The sequence below is a fragment of the Rhineura floridana genome, chromosome 13 (genome assembly GCF_030035675.1).
Source record: "Rhineura floridana isolate rRhiFlo1 chromosome 13, rRhiFlo1.hap2, whole genome shotgun sequence".
NCBI classification, from domain to species: Eukaryota; Metazoa; Chordata; class Lepidosauria; order Squamata; family Rhineuridae; genus Rhineura; species Rhineura floridana.
In genome coordinates this window covers 2,255,078-2,273,933 of record NC_084492.1, presented here as the reverse complement: position 1 = coordinate 2,273,933, position 18,856 = coordinate 2,255,078, and the positions used below count along the sequence as shown (strand labels likewise).

The 18,856-nt window shown below is 45.5% G+C and overlaps 1 protein-coding gene across 1 annotated transcript in view; it reads left to right on the top strand.

The window, feature by feature from the left end:
• Positions 1-18,856, top strand: part of HYDIN (HYDIN axonemal central pair apparatus protein) — a 426,739-nt gene that overhangs the window by 322,921 nt on the left and 84,962 nt on the right. The window contains exons 61-68 of the mRNA XM_061594057.1: positions 50-239; positions 1,497-1,608; positions 1,914-2,165; positions 6,223-6,365; positions 7,342-7,560; positions 8,920-9,080; positions 9,586-9,710; positions 10,422-10,656. Of these exons, the coding sequence (XP_061450041.1) occupies positions 50-239; positions 1,497-1,608; positions 1,914-2,165; positions 6,223-6,365; positions 7,342-7,560; positions 8,920-9,080; positions 9,586-9,710; positions 10,422-10,656 (1,437 nt within the window). The remainder of the gene's footprint in view (positions 1-49; positions 240-1,496; positions 1,609-1,913; positions 2,166-6,222; positions 6,366-7,341; positions 7,561-8,919; positions 9,081-9,585; positions 9,711-10,421; positions 10,657-18,856) is intronic.

The window sequence follows — 18,856 nt, the reverse complement described above, 5'->3', positions numbered from 1 at the left end:
TCTAGATGTATACACAAGCACAGTGTTTCCTGTTGTCTCTTGCTTTCAGTGTGGCTGCCAAGTCAAGAAATTTATCGTTTGAGGTCAATGGGGATGGCAACCTTCCTCGGATCACCATCGTGCGCCCTGTGCTCTGCAATAAAAAAGGGAGCCCGCTTCTCCTCTTCAGAAGACTCCTGTTGGGCCATACAGAGACTCTTCCTCTTGTCCTTAAGAACTGTGGCAGTATACTAGTTCAGGTAGTGAGCTGTGAAGAGTAGCAAATATTCAAGACAGTCCCTGCCATCAAACGTTGTTTTCTTGTGGCTGGAAAGTTATAAAGCAGTTATAAGGCTGTTCTCCCAGAGACTGTCACTTGCATCTCACCACCATAGTCACCTGGTTGTCATGTTTTCTGACGATCATCCTGCACACGCATGCATGTGGGAGGGACTGATATCAATGGGGGGGTGGGGGCACCCTACCTGGGGCAAGGAAGGCAGAGGGAAGCAATTGGATAAAAACTTGGCAGGCCTGGTGGGGACATTTGGCAAGCCTGGGGTAGCTCACAGGCCCATGGCAGTCAAGCAGGAGTGGGGAACCTTTTTCCTGCCAAGGGCTGTGTTCCCTTGGAGGAAATGGCAGCGGGCCAAGTCAGAGCAACCCCACACTCGCCTTTCTCTCTCTCAAGATCTTCACCATCCCAGGGAGAGAATGAGAGTGAGGTGGTCGTGATGGTGGACTTAAAAGAGGGAGAGAGGGAATGGAGTCGCTGAGATCATCGCCAACCCCCACTATTTCTCTCCTTTCTTGCACTGCATTGCCACACACTCCATCCGAGGACCAGCCCTTGAGGAGGCAGCTGTTTGCTCCCCCTTATGCCACCGCTGCTGCCACCGCAACCTCTGGGGGGGAATGCAAGTGGTGGGTGGATGGGGCACCTCTGCTCTATCACTGGGGTACACCACCGAGTGAGGTTGCCCAGGAGAATGGACAAATGGTCCACCTTTCCAGAATGTGTCCCCTCAGCTGCTGGGGATGTTAAGTGAAGCTGCCCAAGTCACTGTTCCTGGTGCTGTTGCTGGCCACTTTCTCTGCCCCCACCAGGATGGTTCACCTGGCTGCACTCTTCCTCTGAGTGCTTTCATCTTCGGCACCCTCAAGCCACCCAGTGCTCCTTCTTCAAAGGGCACAGGAGCTGCCTAAGGGATGCTTTCATGAGTGTTGGGACACCAAAACCACACCAGAGCCAAGGAGGAGAGGGCGGTCCAGACAGAGGAGAGGCTGTGGGCTTGATCAAAAGTCCCTGAGGGCAAGATCCAGCCCAGATGCCAGCAGCTCCCTATCCATGCTGTAGAGAGTAAGAAGCTATCAGCTGAATTGTGTTGAGAATTTACAGGAGAAGCTGTCAGGCAGAGTTCTGTAGATGTCATCGTGTTCCAAGATACCCTCTGAATCTAAAGGTTCTTCTGGGACTCATCCGTGTGTTGCTCTTCTTGTGTCGTCCCTTTCCCCAGCTGTACCTCGATGTGTCAGATGAAAATGGTGCTTTCACTTTGAAACCCAGGCCCACCACCCAGTGCATTTATGTGTCTTCTCAGAACGAGGAGAATGAATCCAGTGAGGGAGGTAAATGCCGCATAGCTGCTCTCATAGCAAGGGTCCCTTAGTATCTGCTGGACCATGTGGGGTCCAGAGGTGAGGTTGGGGACTCACTGTGGCACAGGTGCTCCCTTTTAGCCACTAGTCAGTGCCTAGAGTAAGTTGACTGTGCAACATGCCTGCAGAGATACAGCGGAAGGTCTTGCAAGCAAAAAACCAAGCCACTCTTTGAAATGAAAGTCCCTTTTCCCCTCCCAAAGTCCCTGGTTTTGGGGCCTTGCAGAGAAGGAATTCTGACATTTGTGTTGCCTCTTTCACTTGTGCTTTCGTAGTCAGGAAGCCTCACATGGCCTCCCTGATCCTGCACAATGGAGAATCGGCAGAGTTTGATGTGGTTTTCCAGCCCAACTTGACCCAGCGTATGGAAGGGCTGATCCACCTTTCTATTGTGGACAATCAATACGAGGAAACTATTATCCAGATGTTAGGCGAGGGCTACCTGGATGACATCACGCTGGACAACATCCACAGCTTGATAATGGCGGATGATGCTGAGAGACAGCTGGAAGAGAACGCAGCAGAGGGTGAGAGAAAGGGGAGATTGTGCTGTGAATTGGGGGTGGGGGCGGCAGCAGCAGCACGTGACAAATTTGGCCTTTGTTTAGGGATTCCCCCCAAATGTGCCTACCATATGTGGCTGAGCACAGATCAACAGTTAACTTGATAAGTTGACACACGAGGGGCTCATCCACATAGCAATGTAGTGTGTGTCTGGTGCTACTTGCATCCTTTTGTATTTCGCATGGTTCACATGATGTTGCAGGCAAGCAGAAGTTATAACTCAGTTTTCCTCTTTAAATCCGTATCAACCGAATCCAATTGTAATGCAAAAAGGAAAGGAAAAACCATTTCAGCTTCGCTTTGCTCCTCTGTGCAGGCGCTTTGCTTCTATTTTTTTTAGTGGGCAAGCTCTCTTATGTCCCATCGCCCACTCCCTCTCTCTCTGCTGCCCACAAAAGCTGCCACAGTCGCTGCCTACTTTGCCTTTCACTCACTCCCCCCTCTATTCAGTTTCATATAGTTTCATGTCAATTGCACCTCAAGAGGCATGCAATTGACAAGAAACTACAGTAGGGCCCCGCATTATGGCGTTCTGCTTTAAGGCGTTCTGCTGATGCGGCGCCTTTCATTTTCAATTTTAAAGGTTTTTTTTCCCCTTTTGGACGTTTTGCGCCGTTTTCGTGTCATTTTTGCGCGATGCGGCCCATTAAAGTCAATGGGGTTCCGCTTTACGGCGTTTTCTGCTTTACGGTGGGGGTCCGGAACGGAACCTGCCATATAAGCAGGGCCCTACTGTATATGAAACTAACAAAAACCCCTCCCCTTCTCCATTAGCAATGTTGATACTCTGGAGCAAGTAAACATTAAAATTGGGGGTGGGGCCAGAAGGAAACAGCGATACTAAACCTTTCCAGAGGAAAGCCTACTTGTGTGAAAGGAAAACAGCAGATTGGAAGCTACCATTGAGCAAGATGTGTGGACCTTGAAAAGCTATTGCGATGATAAAAGCAGCTTCTTTAGTACGAAGTTAGGTTCCCATGTGGATAAGCCCTAGATTTCTCCAGAGCAAAATGTCACCCAGAGCATGAGGATTCTATCCTGTGATCATAGACAGTAATTGTTTTTCCAGGAACAACTCTGGAGACCGAGCTGGGCTTTGTTTCTTTTACTTCTCAAGAATATTTTATTTATTTATTTATTATTTGATTTATATCCCGCCCTTCCTCCCAGCAGGAGCCCAGGGTGGCAAACAGAAGTGCTAAAAACACTTTAAAACATCATAAAAACAGACACATTAAAACAAAACAATGTTAAAAACATTTTTTAAAACTTTAAATATATATAAAAAAGCTTTAAGAATATAATCCTATTGGACTTCCGGGAAGGGTGACTTCGCTTGTGCCTGCTTTTGAGACGGGCTCCCGCCTCAAAAGAAGCTTATTCAGATATAAATCAGTCAGAACATTTTTTTTTTTGACTGATGAAATTTCTCCCGGGCAGGGAGAAACGTAGAGATCAACCTCAAAAGCCTGTTTTTGTTGGGAGGACTGGATTTCATTAATTTATGAGAAAAGGTCCAGCCAGCAATGCCGGACGGACTTCCGAACAAGCTCTATCTGATTAATGCGATACGTTTATCTTTTCTTCAAAGAGAAAACGGACTAACAGGCAAGCACCCTTCTTTCTATTCTTTTTTTTACTTGGTTTAAATTGTTGCAGCAAAAAGAGATTTGTCAAATGAATCAGCTTTAAAGAACTTCTGGGTGAGCTATAACTCTTCTCTGTTATTCACGAAATTAACAGCTTATCTCTGTTTCTATTGCAAAAAGCTGTCCTGGAAGTGCATTCTAAAGATATAAACAGAAGAGGGATTTCTATTCCGAGGAACATTATATTGTCTGGGACTATTCTCTTTTTGGTCTATTTTATTTTGACGAATCTGCTTCTTCACGACGCCACTAACTGTTTTGATGCTGGAAACTAAATTTGTTTTGTATTCTTGAACATAGAGAGATAAGGCAGGCTGCTCTGTTTATACTGTGATGTCATCAAGCCTGGAATATTAACCCAATTGTTGCTGAAATAAGAAGTGGTTCTTCTTTATTTTTGTTTCGTTTTGTTTTCGTGGTTTTAAAAATGGCAATCAAGAAAGTGGCTGAGAATCTGGAAGTAATTATGTTTCAGAAAATAATGGATGAGATTGAGATAACGAAACAAACCCTGCGACAGGGCAGTAAGGAGCTGAAAATTGAACTGAGCAAAATGACGCAGGAGCTTAAAGAAATAGGGGATCCTGTGAGAGGAGAATGAGATCAGAGATGAGAAAAGAAAAAATAAAGGGAAGATACAAGCCTTGGAGATTGGAACAAATGTGGAATTGGAAAAAGATCTGGAGTTTATGGATATTAGAAATAAAATCTACTGTTTGGAATTTAACGTTATCTCTGAAGAAATTAATGAAGATATTAGAGATAAAGTTATCAATGGCTTGGATAATCTTCTGGACTGGAATGACGTGATGGAGCTTGATATAGAGAAAATCTATGGAATTAACTGCAGCCATGTGACAATGGAAAAACTCTCAAGAGATGAGCCAGTGCATTCTGTAAAAAAGAAGAACAGAGATATGACTTTACAACAATATTTCAACAACTTATTCAGAATTGATGGCAGGAAAATATTTGGGATAGAGGAAATTCCCATCAGACTCTTATTATATGACTATGGCTATGACAGCAAGATTATTATGGAATACTGATAATGGAAGATTGGACACTGAAATTACTGGACTTAACAGGACTATTGAAGATGGAAGATGGAATTAATATGGATAATGGAATAATGGCTATTGAAATTATTGGACTTAACAGATTTTGATGAGATGGATTAATCGATATGTTTATTTGGATTATGGTTATGACAATAAGATTATTATTATTATTAACAAGATGGATTAATCGACATGTTTATTTGGAGAAAAATTGATAGATATATTTCTTAAAGAATTGAAACCTCTCTTTGACTTTTTGTGGAAAGAATAAAGTAATGTTTATGAGATTTGATGATTAATTAAGATAACTACTGGAGGAAAGTGATTTTATAATATGATTTAAGAGACAGGATTGTTATATATTGTAGACCTACAACTGATTTGATCTGCGACAAATGGGAAGTCAACATTTTATTTTTTTGTTTAATCATTTTTGTTTTGTTTTTTGTCTTTGAATGTTTTATGATTTTGTTTTGTATGTTTTATGAAAATTTGAATAAAAATTATTGTAAAAAAAAAAAGAATATAATCCTATTACAGAATAAAAAACAACTCTGTACAAAGCAGGTATATAAGTAAATCCAAACAGTGCACAGTATACGTTTGTGAGGCAGTTTGTGAGGCTTGCAGATGCTAACGCATCTCACCAATCTCCTAAGTTCAAGCAAAGAAAACGTTCTTAGAGCCAAAGTGAGAGCTGAAATCTGTGGCCTCCTTACCTGTCCATATATACTGTTTTAGGTACACCTGGTGCCCTAAACATGCCCAGTTTATTACTTACATCTTTATATATGTCTCGGCTGAATAGCTTGCTAATACAAGAAGGATACAAAAGGAGTTAAATCAAAGTTATATCTAAAGCAAGTAAAAATCCAGACAAGATGTGTGTGGCTTATAGGCAACATTTTTAATAGCATGGCAGGCGGTTGAGGCTGCACTAAGGAGAGGGGAGTAGGCTTATGAACGTTCAAACCTGAGTGCTGAGCTTATGGATAACAAAAGCAGGCAAGCAGCTCCAAACCATGGTTTACCAAACGTACATATGGAAGTTCAAACAGTGATGTAGGTTCTTAATGGTTATTGCTCATCCTGATTGAGTGTGATGTTTGAATTGAGCTGATGTGTGAAGGGGCCCTAAGGATCAAGAGGCTGGGAAATAACAAGGCAAGCCTATGAACAATGCTGTTATCATTTGAAAGCAGCGGAGTATGCCTTTGGTTTTTGCTTCTGTGTCATTTGGTGTCCCCCAGTGATCAAGCAATAGATCAGAGTATACCCTTGTTCAGAATACCTGGTCTCTGTCCCCACAGCTGCGAGAATAGATTGCATCCAATTTGGGGACTGTCACATTGGGAGGCCCTATCAAGCAACGTTCACAATAACCAATCACAGCAAGTCAGACGTGATGAGATTTGAATGGTCTGCTTTGGGTCCACTTCAGTTCTCCCCACAGGTATGTGGAGGCGGCCCACTCTCCTTTCCTATTGTCCGCTCCATTGTCGCCTCACCTGGGGGGCTCCCAACACTAGCTGTTTAGTGTGGGATTCAAACACTTTGTACACTGTTCACTGTATAGTACACTTGTACACTGTCCTCAGCTAACCGCGTGCCCTCAGTGGCATTGGAGGACAACACTGTCCCATCCTCAGCTGCCCACCTGGCTGGCTTTTATGAGCGTGGAGGCACTGCCTTGGCTCTTGCCTTGGGCAGAATAGCCAGCCCTGTTCCATTCAGCCCTAGCAACACAAGAGGCCAGCATGAGAGGCTTGGGACCCCGCTGTGACAAAGCACGCTTCCTGGAAGGGAGTAGGTAGCCTGGGTGATTCCTTGGGGGGCAGCACAGAGTCGACGTATGCTGGGGCAGATAAACCGCCCCATTGCAGCTGCCACCTCCACTTAACAAAGCAAGCCTTTGCTCAACCTGCAAAAGGAAGCCCTGCCCAGTTTGTGGTAATGAACAGAGATGCGAAGGAGGAAGGGATCTCATACCAAGAAGCACACCCACCTCTCTCCTTCCCTCCAGCAATAAAATGCCCAGGTGTATGCCCTGAACCCTCACCCGCATTTCCCAGCAGTAATATCTGTAACCCACTGCAGCCATGCTGATACATTTTTATGTGGGCCAGAAAGTGGAGATGGAGAGTACAGGATCTTTGCAGTGCCAAGTGCCTCACTCCTGCCCATTCACTTTAGCTTTAAAAAAAGCCCTGAGTGTAAGAGAACTACGTGACATTTCAGCATGTTGGAGATCGCACAAGGGAGGTGGCAGCCTGAAGCTGCCGTTGTGTCTTTCAACAGTATTGAATTAATCCATGATAAAATGTGGGGCCCCATCAATATGCCCTCATTTAACCTTCAGGGCCGTCGAGCAATCAGTGCAGAATCTTGCCTCTCTCTGACACTGTGGTACTTGCCACACCCTCCCCTAGGTTGGCCATCTCCATGCAGGGTGCACCAAAAACGTCATGCTGACCTTGATATCCAGCTTCCCTATCACCCTGAAAGAACAGCTTCTCAAGTGCAAGGTGTCCAAGATTGCCTTCCAACTGCCAGCTGACCAAGTGCCAGATTGGGATGACCGCCTTCACACTGTCAAATGGGTCGATGTCTCAAAGAGCATCACAACAACACGCCCAACTAAGAAGAAGGTAAGGGAAAAGGAAACAGAAAGGTGTTCAGACCGGCCACACACACATACAATGATGAAGCTGAACAGAACAAATCTACATTCTTCTAGGGGACTTGGATTCTGGGACCAAGGTAAAGTAAAACGGGTGAGAGAAGCTTTGGGAGAGGCAAATGTAAAGCAAAGGGAAGAGCAATGCTGAATCCTTTCTAAATTGGAGGTTGGACTCGATGGCCTTGTAGGCCCCTTCCAAGTCTACTATTCTATGATTCTAAATGATCTTTTCCTCCTTGACCCTTCCCAAGCAGCTTTTATTTTTATTTTTAGTACATGTAATAAACTGCACCTGGTTTACAAGAAAGTCCCATGCTGTCACTTGACCTACAAGTTGGTGGGCTGCCAGATGGTGACCCACCCCCTATGGCACTTCTGGGGACTTCTAGTTCTGTGCTTGGCAGCCATCAAAATGACTGCTCAAAATGTTGCAGGAGTAAAATTGGGCTTGTTACCAACCTCTATGAGATACTAGTTGAGGGCCCATAGGAATTTTATATCCTGGATTATATTTTATTTTTTAAGTTTAAAGCACACTTTTTATCTACAGTGGCTTATACAATTAAAATTAATACAAATCTACCACCAAATCACAAATTAAAAAACCCTAATATCAATTAACATGAAAAAGTAATGAGAGGCTGGACTCTTCTGTGCCCCTTATTTTTCTTCAAAGGCAGCAGACCCCCCCTTGTTGCCTAACTGAGGGAGTTTTATAGCAGCATTCCCCAAGGTGGTGCCCTCCATATGTTTCAGGGCTGCTGCTATCCCCCCTGACCATTGGCTACATTGGCTGCTGGGAATTGGAGTTCAAAACACTGGGAGGGCATCATGTTGGGGAAGATTCAGGCCTTGCTACATAACGTGCTATAGCCTATTGCTGTCTAGGAGGTTGCTGATCTGGCTGTTTTTTTCTGTTGCTGCTTTGCCAGTTATGAACCTTGCCTGGCATCTAGAGGGCTGTGGTTTCAGGAGCTCCCACCTGGAAATTTCAAAGGAAACAAATGCTGTTTTCTTCCCAGATCTAGTGGGTAATGAAAATGAAACCTGCCATCTTGGGATCTGCATGACATGAGTCACTGCCTCATAATTTCTTCCCATTTCCACCCATGATTTCCACCTATGATTTCTTCCCATTTTGTTTACTGAACTACTGTGGCTAAGGTTAGGTAAAGCTTGGAATCTTGAAGCTGCTTGCTAGGAGTTGTTTTGTTTGCTGAAGCTCACTGGCTAGATGCCCTCCTCCTGTGTCTGCATCTCTGAAGGTTAGAAATGGGCCTTCTGGGGTCCTCTTGTGGTTGCTTCCTCTTGTTCTGTGTTGGTGTAGGTGATAGAGACAGATCCGGAACCTGCTCACATTACTATAGAAGATGGTGGCCGAGAGCTGGAGCTTTGGGTGAGTGCCACCGTTGACTACGCCCAATATAAAATGGAAGTGGACGCAGTGCACTTTAAGGACACATTGCTCTTCCAGACGAGGGTGTTCAAGTGAGTAACAAACATGTTAGATCTTGTTCAGAGGCTCCTTTTAATTTTTGTGCTTCCAGACGTAACTTTAAACAGAACTTGCTGCATTCTTCCCCCCTTGGGTGAGCCCAGCTTCCCCTCACTTCACAGTGTGCTGGACAGCATGCAGATATCCATGGCTGATTCATGCTTCTGGCCACTTTGTTTTTCCAAACTCAACCCTGAAGAAGGTTAAGTACATAGGACTTTTAGTCAGAGGCAGCATGCTTCTGAAAACCAGTTGCCGGAAGCCTCAGGAGGGGAGAGTGTTCTTGCACTTGGGTCCTGCTTGCGGGCTTCCCCCAGGCACCTGGTTGGCCACTGTGAGAACAGGATGCTGGACTAGATGGGCCACTGGCCTGATCCAGCAGGCTCTTCTTATGTTCTTATGACCAGAGCAGAGTGACTCCTCTTTCGTGTACACACCCCAATCCTGAGCAAAAACTTTAATTTTTCTCCCTTTCTTTCTGCCCTATTCTGCTGTCAGGGTGGAGTTGTCCAACACAGGGAATGTGCAACTGGAATACTCCTGGAAAGTGGCCATGGAGGAAAGTGGGAGGGCAGTCAACTTTGCTATGGAGCCTATGCCAGCAAGCCCAGAAGGCACAACAGGTAGTCCCTTCTGCTCCCATCTTTTTTAAACATTCTAGACTATTCATATATTTGCATTGGACTTTGGGGTCATGTTGTCATGGGTTGCAGCAGCAATGGTAGCTGCACAAGCCAGAAGGAACCTGCCTGCCTGATTTCTAGAAATGTTAAGTGAAGCTTAGGTCTTACTTATTTAAAACATTTCAATGGCAGTTCACAGCAGTATAAAACCACTCTCAATAAATCAGCACATTGAAATACAATAAATACATCAGCACCCAGTGTAAGCCAGACAATAAGTGAGAAGGCTTTCCCCCAGATCTCCCAGCCACAATTTGCTTGGGGCTTTGTAAGTCAACAACAGAACTTTAAACTTAGCCCGGAAGCAAATTGGCAGCCAGTACAGTTCTTTTAAAAATGATGTTTCCTGCTCATGGTAGGTAGCTCCACTACATTCTGCACAAGCTGTAGCTTCCAGACCAACCTTAAGTATGGCATATTTGCTCTGTGTCTCAAGCACTGGCCGTCACCATCACCTCCTCCCCACAACATTCTGTGGAACATCAAGGACACTGGCTGGGGTGAACTTGCACCAGAAGCCCAGAAAATGTTTGCCTCTGTTAAAAGAACAATCTTATTCAGGGATGGAAAATAAATGGAAGGTCATAGTGTCACTTTGAAGAATGCATTGAGCAGAAGTGGTTGTCTCAGCAAACTCTTCCTTCAACCCAGGGGAAGTTCCATCTGGATCATCAGCTGCTTCCATCAAGGCATGGTCCAGCCGACGACTTAGCCAGCAAGGGAGTGTGCTGGATAGCTATTCTTCCTACATGTTCCCAGCAGCCACCCGCCCCCCATTCTTCATGGAGCCCAGCAGTGGAGCCATCCCCCCTAAGAGCTCCCAGTTCCTCCAAGTGAAATTCTCTCCCCAGGAACTGGGAGAGTTTGAGGGTCGCCTACTCTGCAGGTAAGGACACTTCCCACAAATGGCATCCACAAATCCTCTTGAGACGGCAAGTCCAGCCCTTGTTACCATGTGGCCTGCCAAACAGAAGGAAAAGTAGCCTCCAGGCTCCACCATGGCACTATGCTCTTGATCCAGGTTGGGGCCCATGCCAGTTTCCAACCAAAAATCATCACACCCAATAGCTGTTTATTCTTGAAGGGAACTTTTGGGAACACATACAGTCCCTGGGGGTAATTTAGGGCAGGAAACTGGCATAAGGCACCAATCAGGAACGAGACTGCTACACCTACTTTCCTTTCCAAATAAAAGTGGCAACCCAATCAAAAGCCTGCTTAAACTTGACATGGAGTTCAGCCCAAGGGCAGCTGAGATCTAATGTTTTAAATTACAGGAGGATAGATTTTGGCTGTTAGGGAACACTTCACCATGGTGAGAGCCATTTGACAATGGAACCAATGACATAGGAAGGGCAGTGACATCTCGCTCCCTGGAGGCCTTCAGGCAAAGAGTGGACAGACATCTCTTGGGAGATGTTCTAGCTCTGAATTCACTGCACTGAGCAGGGGTTGGACTAGGTGGCCTACAAGCCAACTGTGTCTGATTGTCTGATGTGGCTTCAAGAGGCAGTCAAGCGGGGATGGCCTTTACCTACCCAATACTGTCAGACCAACTCCATCCACGTACTGCACATTTTATAAAACATTGCTTCTTCTGTGTGGTCTCTGTACAATTCCACATATGGATTCTGTACCTCCACAGAGCAAAGTTTGGATCCTTGTAGAAACAGGTGATAAAAGTTTGGGTGGGCAGTCCACCTCAAGGCCTCAGTCCTCCACAGGTATGTCCCAGGGGCCTACTCCCTGCTGCCTTGCTTAGTTTTTTGGTACACTCCATTTCTTAAGAGACCGTAAACTAGGGCTCCCCCTGCCTTTCTCTGGTATCATTTCTTTATATATTTATGGTTGTATTATTTTTGGTCAGTTTTGCACCATTTAGCGCTAGGGATGGGGGAGAAATGTGTTTGGTTTGTGTTTTAATGGGAACCTACCTAAATGATGCATCCAGAACCAGTATGTGAACTGAAACTCAGCTACCCTTCAACATGGGGCACTTTTCTGAATTTTACGATGCAGCTCCCAAATTTTAAAAAAAGTCACAAGATTCATACATTAGGGGAAAGTGCACACAAAAATGAGCATATTAGTGAAAATAACCTGCAAAAATGCATTCTTTTATGGAAAACTGAGAAAATGTGTACATTAGGAGTAATGTGCTCAAAAACGCATACAAATTTTCTCATTTTTAAAAAAAATTGCAGACTGATGCAGAAATGCGGCAAACTGAACTTAAGACTAAAAAAAATGAGAAAATAAAAGAAACCAAAATGGATAGATTCATCTCTACTGGGCACTTCTCTACTCTCAAGTGGGTAGAATGGCATAACAGGCACTTTTTCAAAAGTGCATTACTTGTGACAGTACAAGACTGTCCACTGATAGCACAAGTCCTGCCTGCTCTGCCTTGGTGAGGGACATATAATGGATATGCGTCCCTTTTGCAGTGTTTCTCTAGGCAGGTGCCCCAAAATTGTTTGTCCATGTGACACCCTGACAGCAGGCCCTTTTGCCAGCAGACTCTGAGGCCGAAGTCCCCAAGGTTCCATAGGCACTGTGACTCTTTTCCACAACAGTTCCATCAATATTGCTACTGATGGTTGACTGTCTTCCTCTGGACTGAGGATCAGTCACTGGTGCCGTGGCCATCTCCTCTAGCCTAGTTTTGATACCACCGTCTGTGGGAGTGGACTTGCTCTCAGCACTGGCTGCAGTTGTCAGCATCTTGATACCAAAGGATTTAGTCCTGGCATTGGGTCTAGAGAATGCTGTGAAGGCAGTTTTTCAAAGGCTGGGCAAGGATTGGGAGTCCACATGAGTTTCCTTTCCACTCAACTACTATTTGGCCTTGAAGGTGCAACCTGAGGGAGATGTTTGGCTGGAAACTAGCATGGGACACTCAACTAGATCTGGAGTGCACTGCTTAGTCCCCTCTAGCTGCTTTCCCTTCCAAGTAAAAGTGGCACCAGCTCATCAAGCATAGACTTCCATGGCAAAGAGGTCTTCCTCCTGCAGAGCCTAAAAAGAAGAAAGATAGAGGGGGCAAATTTGTGTCTCACTCAGGACCCACCACTTGAGACACCTACAACTAAGCCTGTGGCAGTGGGCTATGGCTCTCCCCCTCCCAGTTTTGGAGAGATTGAAGCAACCATTCTCCATTTCAGCATCCAGTCCTGGAGAGCCCTCTCTTAAGAAATCAGGAGAGGTCAAGATGGAGCATTGGGCTGAAAACAACAGAATGAAATTCAACAGGGATAAATGCAAAGTTCTACACTTAGGAAAAAGAAACCAAATGCACAGTTATAAGATGGGGGATACTTGGCTGAGCAATACGACATGTGAGAAGGATCTTGTAATTGTCTTTGATCACAAGCTGAATATGAGCCAACAGTGCGATGTGGCTGCAAAAAAGTCAAATGCTGTATTAGGATGCATTAACAGAAGTATAGTTTCCAAAGTATTAGCTCCCCTCTATTCAGTACTGGTTAGGCCTCATCTTGAACACTGCATCCAGTTCTGGTCTCCGCACTTCAAGAAGGATGCAGACAAACTGGAACAGGTTCAGAGGAGGGCAACAAGGATGATCAGGGGACTAGAAACAAAGCCCTATGAGGAGAGACTGAAAGAACTGGGCATGTTTAGCCTGGAGAAGAGAAGACTGAGGGGAGATCTGAGAGCACTCTTCAAGTACATGACAGGTTGTCACACAGAGGAGGGCTGGGATCTCTTCTCCATCATCCCAGAGTGCAGGACACGGAATAATGGGCTCAAGTTGCAGGAAGCCAGATTTCGACTGGACATCAGGAAAAACTTCCTAACTGTTAGAGCCATACAACAATGGAACCAATTACCTAGAGAGGTAGTGGGCTCTCCGACACTGGAGACATTCAAGAGGCAGCTGGACAGCCATCTGTCGGGAATGCTTTGATTTGGGTTCCTGCATTGCGCAGGGGGTTGGACCAAAGATGCTATAGACTTTGAAGAAGCACGGGTACAGGGCAAAAGGGACAATCGAGCTAAGCAGAAGGCACGTCAAGCAAATCCTCATCATGACCATCTTCCATCTGGAAACCTATGTCCTCACCGTGGGAGGCTGTGTGAATCCAGAATTGGCCTCCACAGTCACTTACGGACCCACTGTTAAAGACCTTACCCTGGAAGACAATCTTACTCAGACATGAGTGATTGCCAATGAATGGACTTGATGGCCTTATAGGCCCCTTCCAACTCTACTATTCTATGATTCTAAGTCCGCCTCCAGCCCTCATGAAGCATGCTCAAATTGCCTGACTCCCACCTTCCCACACATTTCCTAACCGACCATCACAGCAGCTCTATAAAGAAGCACTCGAGAGCCAGTCGTAACCACATCAGCAGGGAAAGGATGATGGATCGTGTGAATGAATACACAGAGGAGCACTCAGAGAGCCACAGTTGCAGTCTGTTCTTTTTCTACTTCATGGTCTCTGCAGTCACACCTACGGGAGAACAGCCCAGTTCCATGAGCAGAGGCAGAGCAGCACTCACCACTACGATATCACAGAGCTCAGCACAGCCTTGTCATACTCCAGTGGGTGCCCTCAGGGACTAGGATCCCAGCCTAGGGAGATTTAAGCCTCCTACCCAAAACATCCACCCAGGACAGCCAGGATGATGGCTCAACAGTGTCCAAAACAAAACAGAATCAAGCACAGGGAATCAGTCCAGGTCCAAAAACATAATCTAGAGGCAAGGTCAAGCCATGGTCCAATGTTAATACTAAAAGGAATCCAGGCATGGCACAGTATGGGCCTATTTACATCCAAGAAAAATCTGCATCTGATGCTTTTTGCAGATCCTTTTAGAATAGAATCATAGAATCATAGAGGTGGAAGGGGCCTTGTAGGCCATCGAGTCCAACCCCCTGCTCACAGCAGGAAATCCACAGCTAGAGCATCTCCCGCAGATAGCTGTCCAGACTCTGCTTGAAGACATCCAGCAAAGGGGATCCCACCACCTCCCTAGGCAGTCGGTTCCATTGCCGAACTGCCCTTACTGTCAAGAAGTTCCTTCTAATGTCCAATCTGAATCTACACTCCTGCAACTTAAAACCATTAGACCTAGTCCTACCCTCTGGGGCAGCAGACAACAAATCTACCCTCCTCTATGTGACAGCCCTTCAGGTACTTAAAGAGTGTAATCATGTTGCCCCTCAGCCTTCTCTTCACCAGACTGAACATGCCAAGTTCCTTCAACCTTTCCTCATAAGACTTGTTCTCCATACCAGCTATCATCCTCGTCGCTCTCTTCTGAACCCGCTCTAACTTGTCTATATCTTTCTTAAAATGAGGCGCCCAGAACTGAACGCAGTATTCCAGATGAGGCCTGACTAATGCAGAATATAGTGGGACTATTACTTCCCTCGACCTGGAAACTATAGCTCTGTTTATGCAGCCCAAAATCGTGTTAGCGGATATATAGATGCGATGAGCCGGCCCGAACCAGGTAGGAATGAATATAAAACGACTTGACACACAGCAGAGCTTCGTTAGGAAAGACTTTACTTTGCAGTGCACAAATAAGTCCTTTTAAACATTTCGTAGGTACACTCACGTATATCTGAATACCGGCAACACCTCCACGTCTAACACATTCAACCCCCCACACTTTATTGCTTTGTTGTTCTTTCTTTTATAAGCCCTGGATGTATATTGATGATACGTTGCAGCTGAGTACCTGCTGCAACCTGAGCCTTTGTTTAGTTTTCAGGTTAACTCTTTATTCCCCTGCTTTCCGAGGGGATCAAATAAAAGAACAAGAACTGCAAGTCATTGGTCGGTAACAAACCGCGTTTGCCTTTTTTGCCGCAGCATCACACTGCTGGGTCATGTTCAACTTGCGATCCACTACAATTCCAAGGTCCTTCTCACACGCACTACTGCTAAGCCGGGTATTTCCCATCCTGTACCCGTGCATTTTGTTTTTGTGGCCTAAATGCAGAATCTTGCATTTGTCTTTATTGAATTTCATTTTATTAATTTCAGCCCAATTTTCTAGTCTGTCCAGGTCCCTTTGGATTTTATTCCTGTCTTCCATTGTGTTAGCTATCCCTCCCAGTTTCGTATCATCCGCAAACTTCATAAGGCTTCCCTCCACCCCATCATCGAAGTCATTGATAAAAATGTTGAAGAGTATTGGCCCCAGGACAGAACCCTGTGGCACTCCACTCGAAACCTCCTTCCAGTCCGAAGCAGAGCCACCGACAACCACTCTTTGAGTACGGTTTTCCAACCAGTTGTGAATCCACCTGACAGTATTTCCATGTAGTCCTCATTTGACGAGTTTGCTAATCAAAAGGTCGTGGGGGACTTTGTCAAACGCTTTGCTGAAATCTAGATAGATGACATCTACAGTATTTCTATCATCTACTAAGCTAGTGACCCGATCAAAAAAAGAGATGAGATTAGTATGACAGGATTTTTTCTTGACAAACCCATGCTGGCTCCTACTAATCACAGCATTGTCATCTAGATAGTTGCCAATGTACTCTTTTATTATCTGTTCTAATATCTTTCCCGGTATTGAAGTCAGACTGACCGGCCTGTAATTCCCCGGATCTTCTTTTTTACCCTTTTTAAAGAGCGGGACGACGTTTGCCCGTCTCCAGTCCTCCGGCACCTCTCCCGTTCTCCAGGATTTCTCAAAGATGATGGCAAGAGGTTCCGAGAGTACATCAGCAAGTTCCTTCAATACTCTGGGATGCAGTTCATCAGGCCCTGGAGATTTGAACTCATTTAGGTTAACTAGGTGTTTCCTGACTATCTCCTTATCAATCTTGAACTGCAATCCCGACCCCTTACTGAGATTGCTACCGATGCAAGGTTGCACACTGTTCCCTTTTTGGGAGAAAACAGAGGCAAAATAGGTGTTGAGCAGTTCTGCCTTTTCCTTGTTATCTGTCAACATTTTGCTATGCTCATTGAGCAGCAGTCCCACCATTTCCTTGGTCTTTCTCTTGCTTCGAACATATCTGAAAACCCCCTTTTTGTTGTTCCTCGCTTCCCTCGCCAGCCTCAGCTCATTCTGGGTTTTAGCTTTCCTTACGCTATTCCTGCAAGCCCGAGCCGCTCGTCGGTACTCTTCCTTGGTGATGTGTCCTTCCTTCCATTCTTTATACATGCTCTTTTTTACTTTTACCTCCTCCACCAGTCTTCCGTGTAGCCACATTGGCTTTTTGCGATGTCTTCCGTTTTTCTTCCTCTTTGGAATTGTTTGCGATTGCGCTTTTCGTAATACCTTCTTCATGAACTCCCAAGCTTCTTGGGCTCCTTTTTTCTTTAGTCTATCTAGCCACGGGATCCTACCCGTCATTTCCCTGAGCTTGCTAAAATCGGCTTTCCTGAAATCCAAGGTCCATATTTGACTATATTCTTCTTTGGCTTTCCCCAGAATCACGAATTCCAGCATTACGTGGTCACTTTCCCCCAAGGTACCGACCGCTTTAATTCCCGTGACCAATTCGTCCCTGTTAGTTAAGATCAGGTCCAGGATTGCCAATCCCCTTGTTCCTTCTTCTACTTTTTGAAAGAGGAAATGATCAGCAAGGCCCATCAGGAATTTGTTGGAGGCTTTGTGCTTTGCAGAGTTTGTCTCCCAGCAGATATCCGGGTAGTTGAAGTCCCCCATCACTACTACTTCTTGCCTCCTTGAGATTTCAGAGATTTGTTTGAGAAAGGCCTCGTCTACCACCTCTTCTTGGCCAGGGGGTCTGTAGTAGACACCTACTACCATGTCGGTTTTATTTGTTTCTCCATTTATTTTTACCCAAATGGTCTCTACCGGACCACTTTGTTCGCTCTCTTGGATTTCCATAGAGGTGTATTTGTCTTTGACGTATAACGCTACTCCCCTTCCTTTTCTGTTGCTTCTATTCTTTCTGTAGAATTTATATCCTTGAATGGCTATATTCCAATCATGGGAGTCATCCCACCAAGTCTCTGTTATCCCTATGAAGTCATATTTGCCTTGATGCACTAAGACTTCAAGCTCGTCTTGCTTGTTTCCCAAGCTCCGCGCGTTGGTATATAGACACCAGAAGTCTCTTTTGTCCTGATTGGATTCCTCCGTTAATATACCGTGAGCTTTGCCGTGCATCCCTTTCTGTCTCCCAGTGTCTCCTAGTGTCTCCTGTACCCTTCAAATCCTTGCGTTTACAACCCACTGTCTTTGGATCGGTATTTAAGCTATCATCTCCATCCCCCAGAGGCTTTAGTTTAAAGCCCTCTTGATGAGTTTTGCCATACTTCTGCCAAAGAGATTCTTCCCAGTCCTCGTGAGGTGAAGCCCACCTCTTGCCAACAGTTCCCCCTCCAAGAAGCTTAGACCATGGTCCCAGAATCCAAACCTGTCCCGTCGACACCATCTGTGTAACCAGTTGTTGACCTGCAGTATCTTCCTTTCCCTTTGTAGTCCTCTATCCTTCACGGGAAGAATTGACGAGAAGACCACCTGCGCCCCAAAATCCTTGACCTTCCTACCCAGAACCTCATAGTCTGAGGTGATCTGTTCCAAGGTGTTTCTGGCCGTGTCGTTTGTGCCCACATGGATGAGGAGAAAGGGGTACCTATCTTGGTTCCCAATGAGCCTCGACAGGTTGTCAGTGACATCCCGGATGCGTGTCCCAGGGAGACAACAGACTTCCCAATTCATTTTGTCCGGCTGGCATACTGGTGCCTCTACCCCCCTGAGCAACGAGTCTCCAACCACCAGCACCCTCCTCTTTTTGCTGCGAGCGGTGGTTGCATCAGCTTCCTTCTTCTGGGGTGTGGAGTCTTCCTTTGCAGCCAGCGGCTCTTGATGCAGGTGAGTTTGTTGAGGCTCTTCAGGGGTGCTGTCTGCCGAGAGACGCTGAAAGCGATTTGTTAGTTGCAGCAGTTCTGAATCCCTCCTGTTTTTCCTTGCCCTTACAGTGACAGTCCTCCACGGGGATTTGTTGCTGTTGCAGTCCTGTTATTCCTTGTCGCTTTCTTCCTGTACTTTGTGTCGTTCCCTTAATTCCTCTTGTGTTCTATCGAGGAAGTCCTCATCTTCTCTGATAAGTTGCAGGG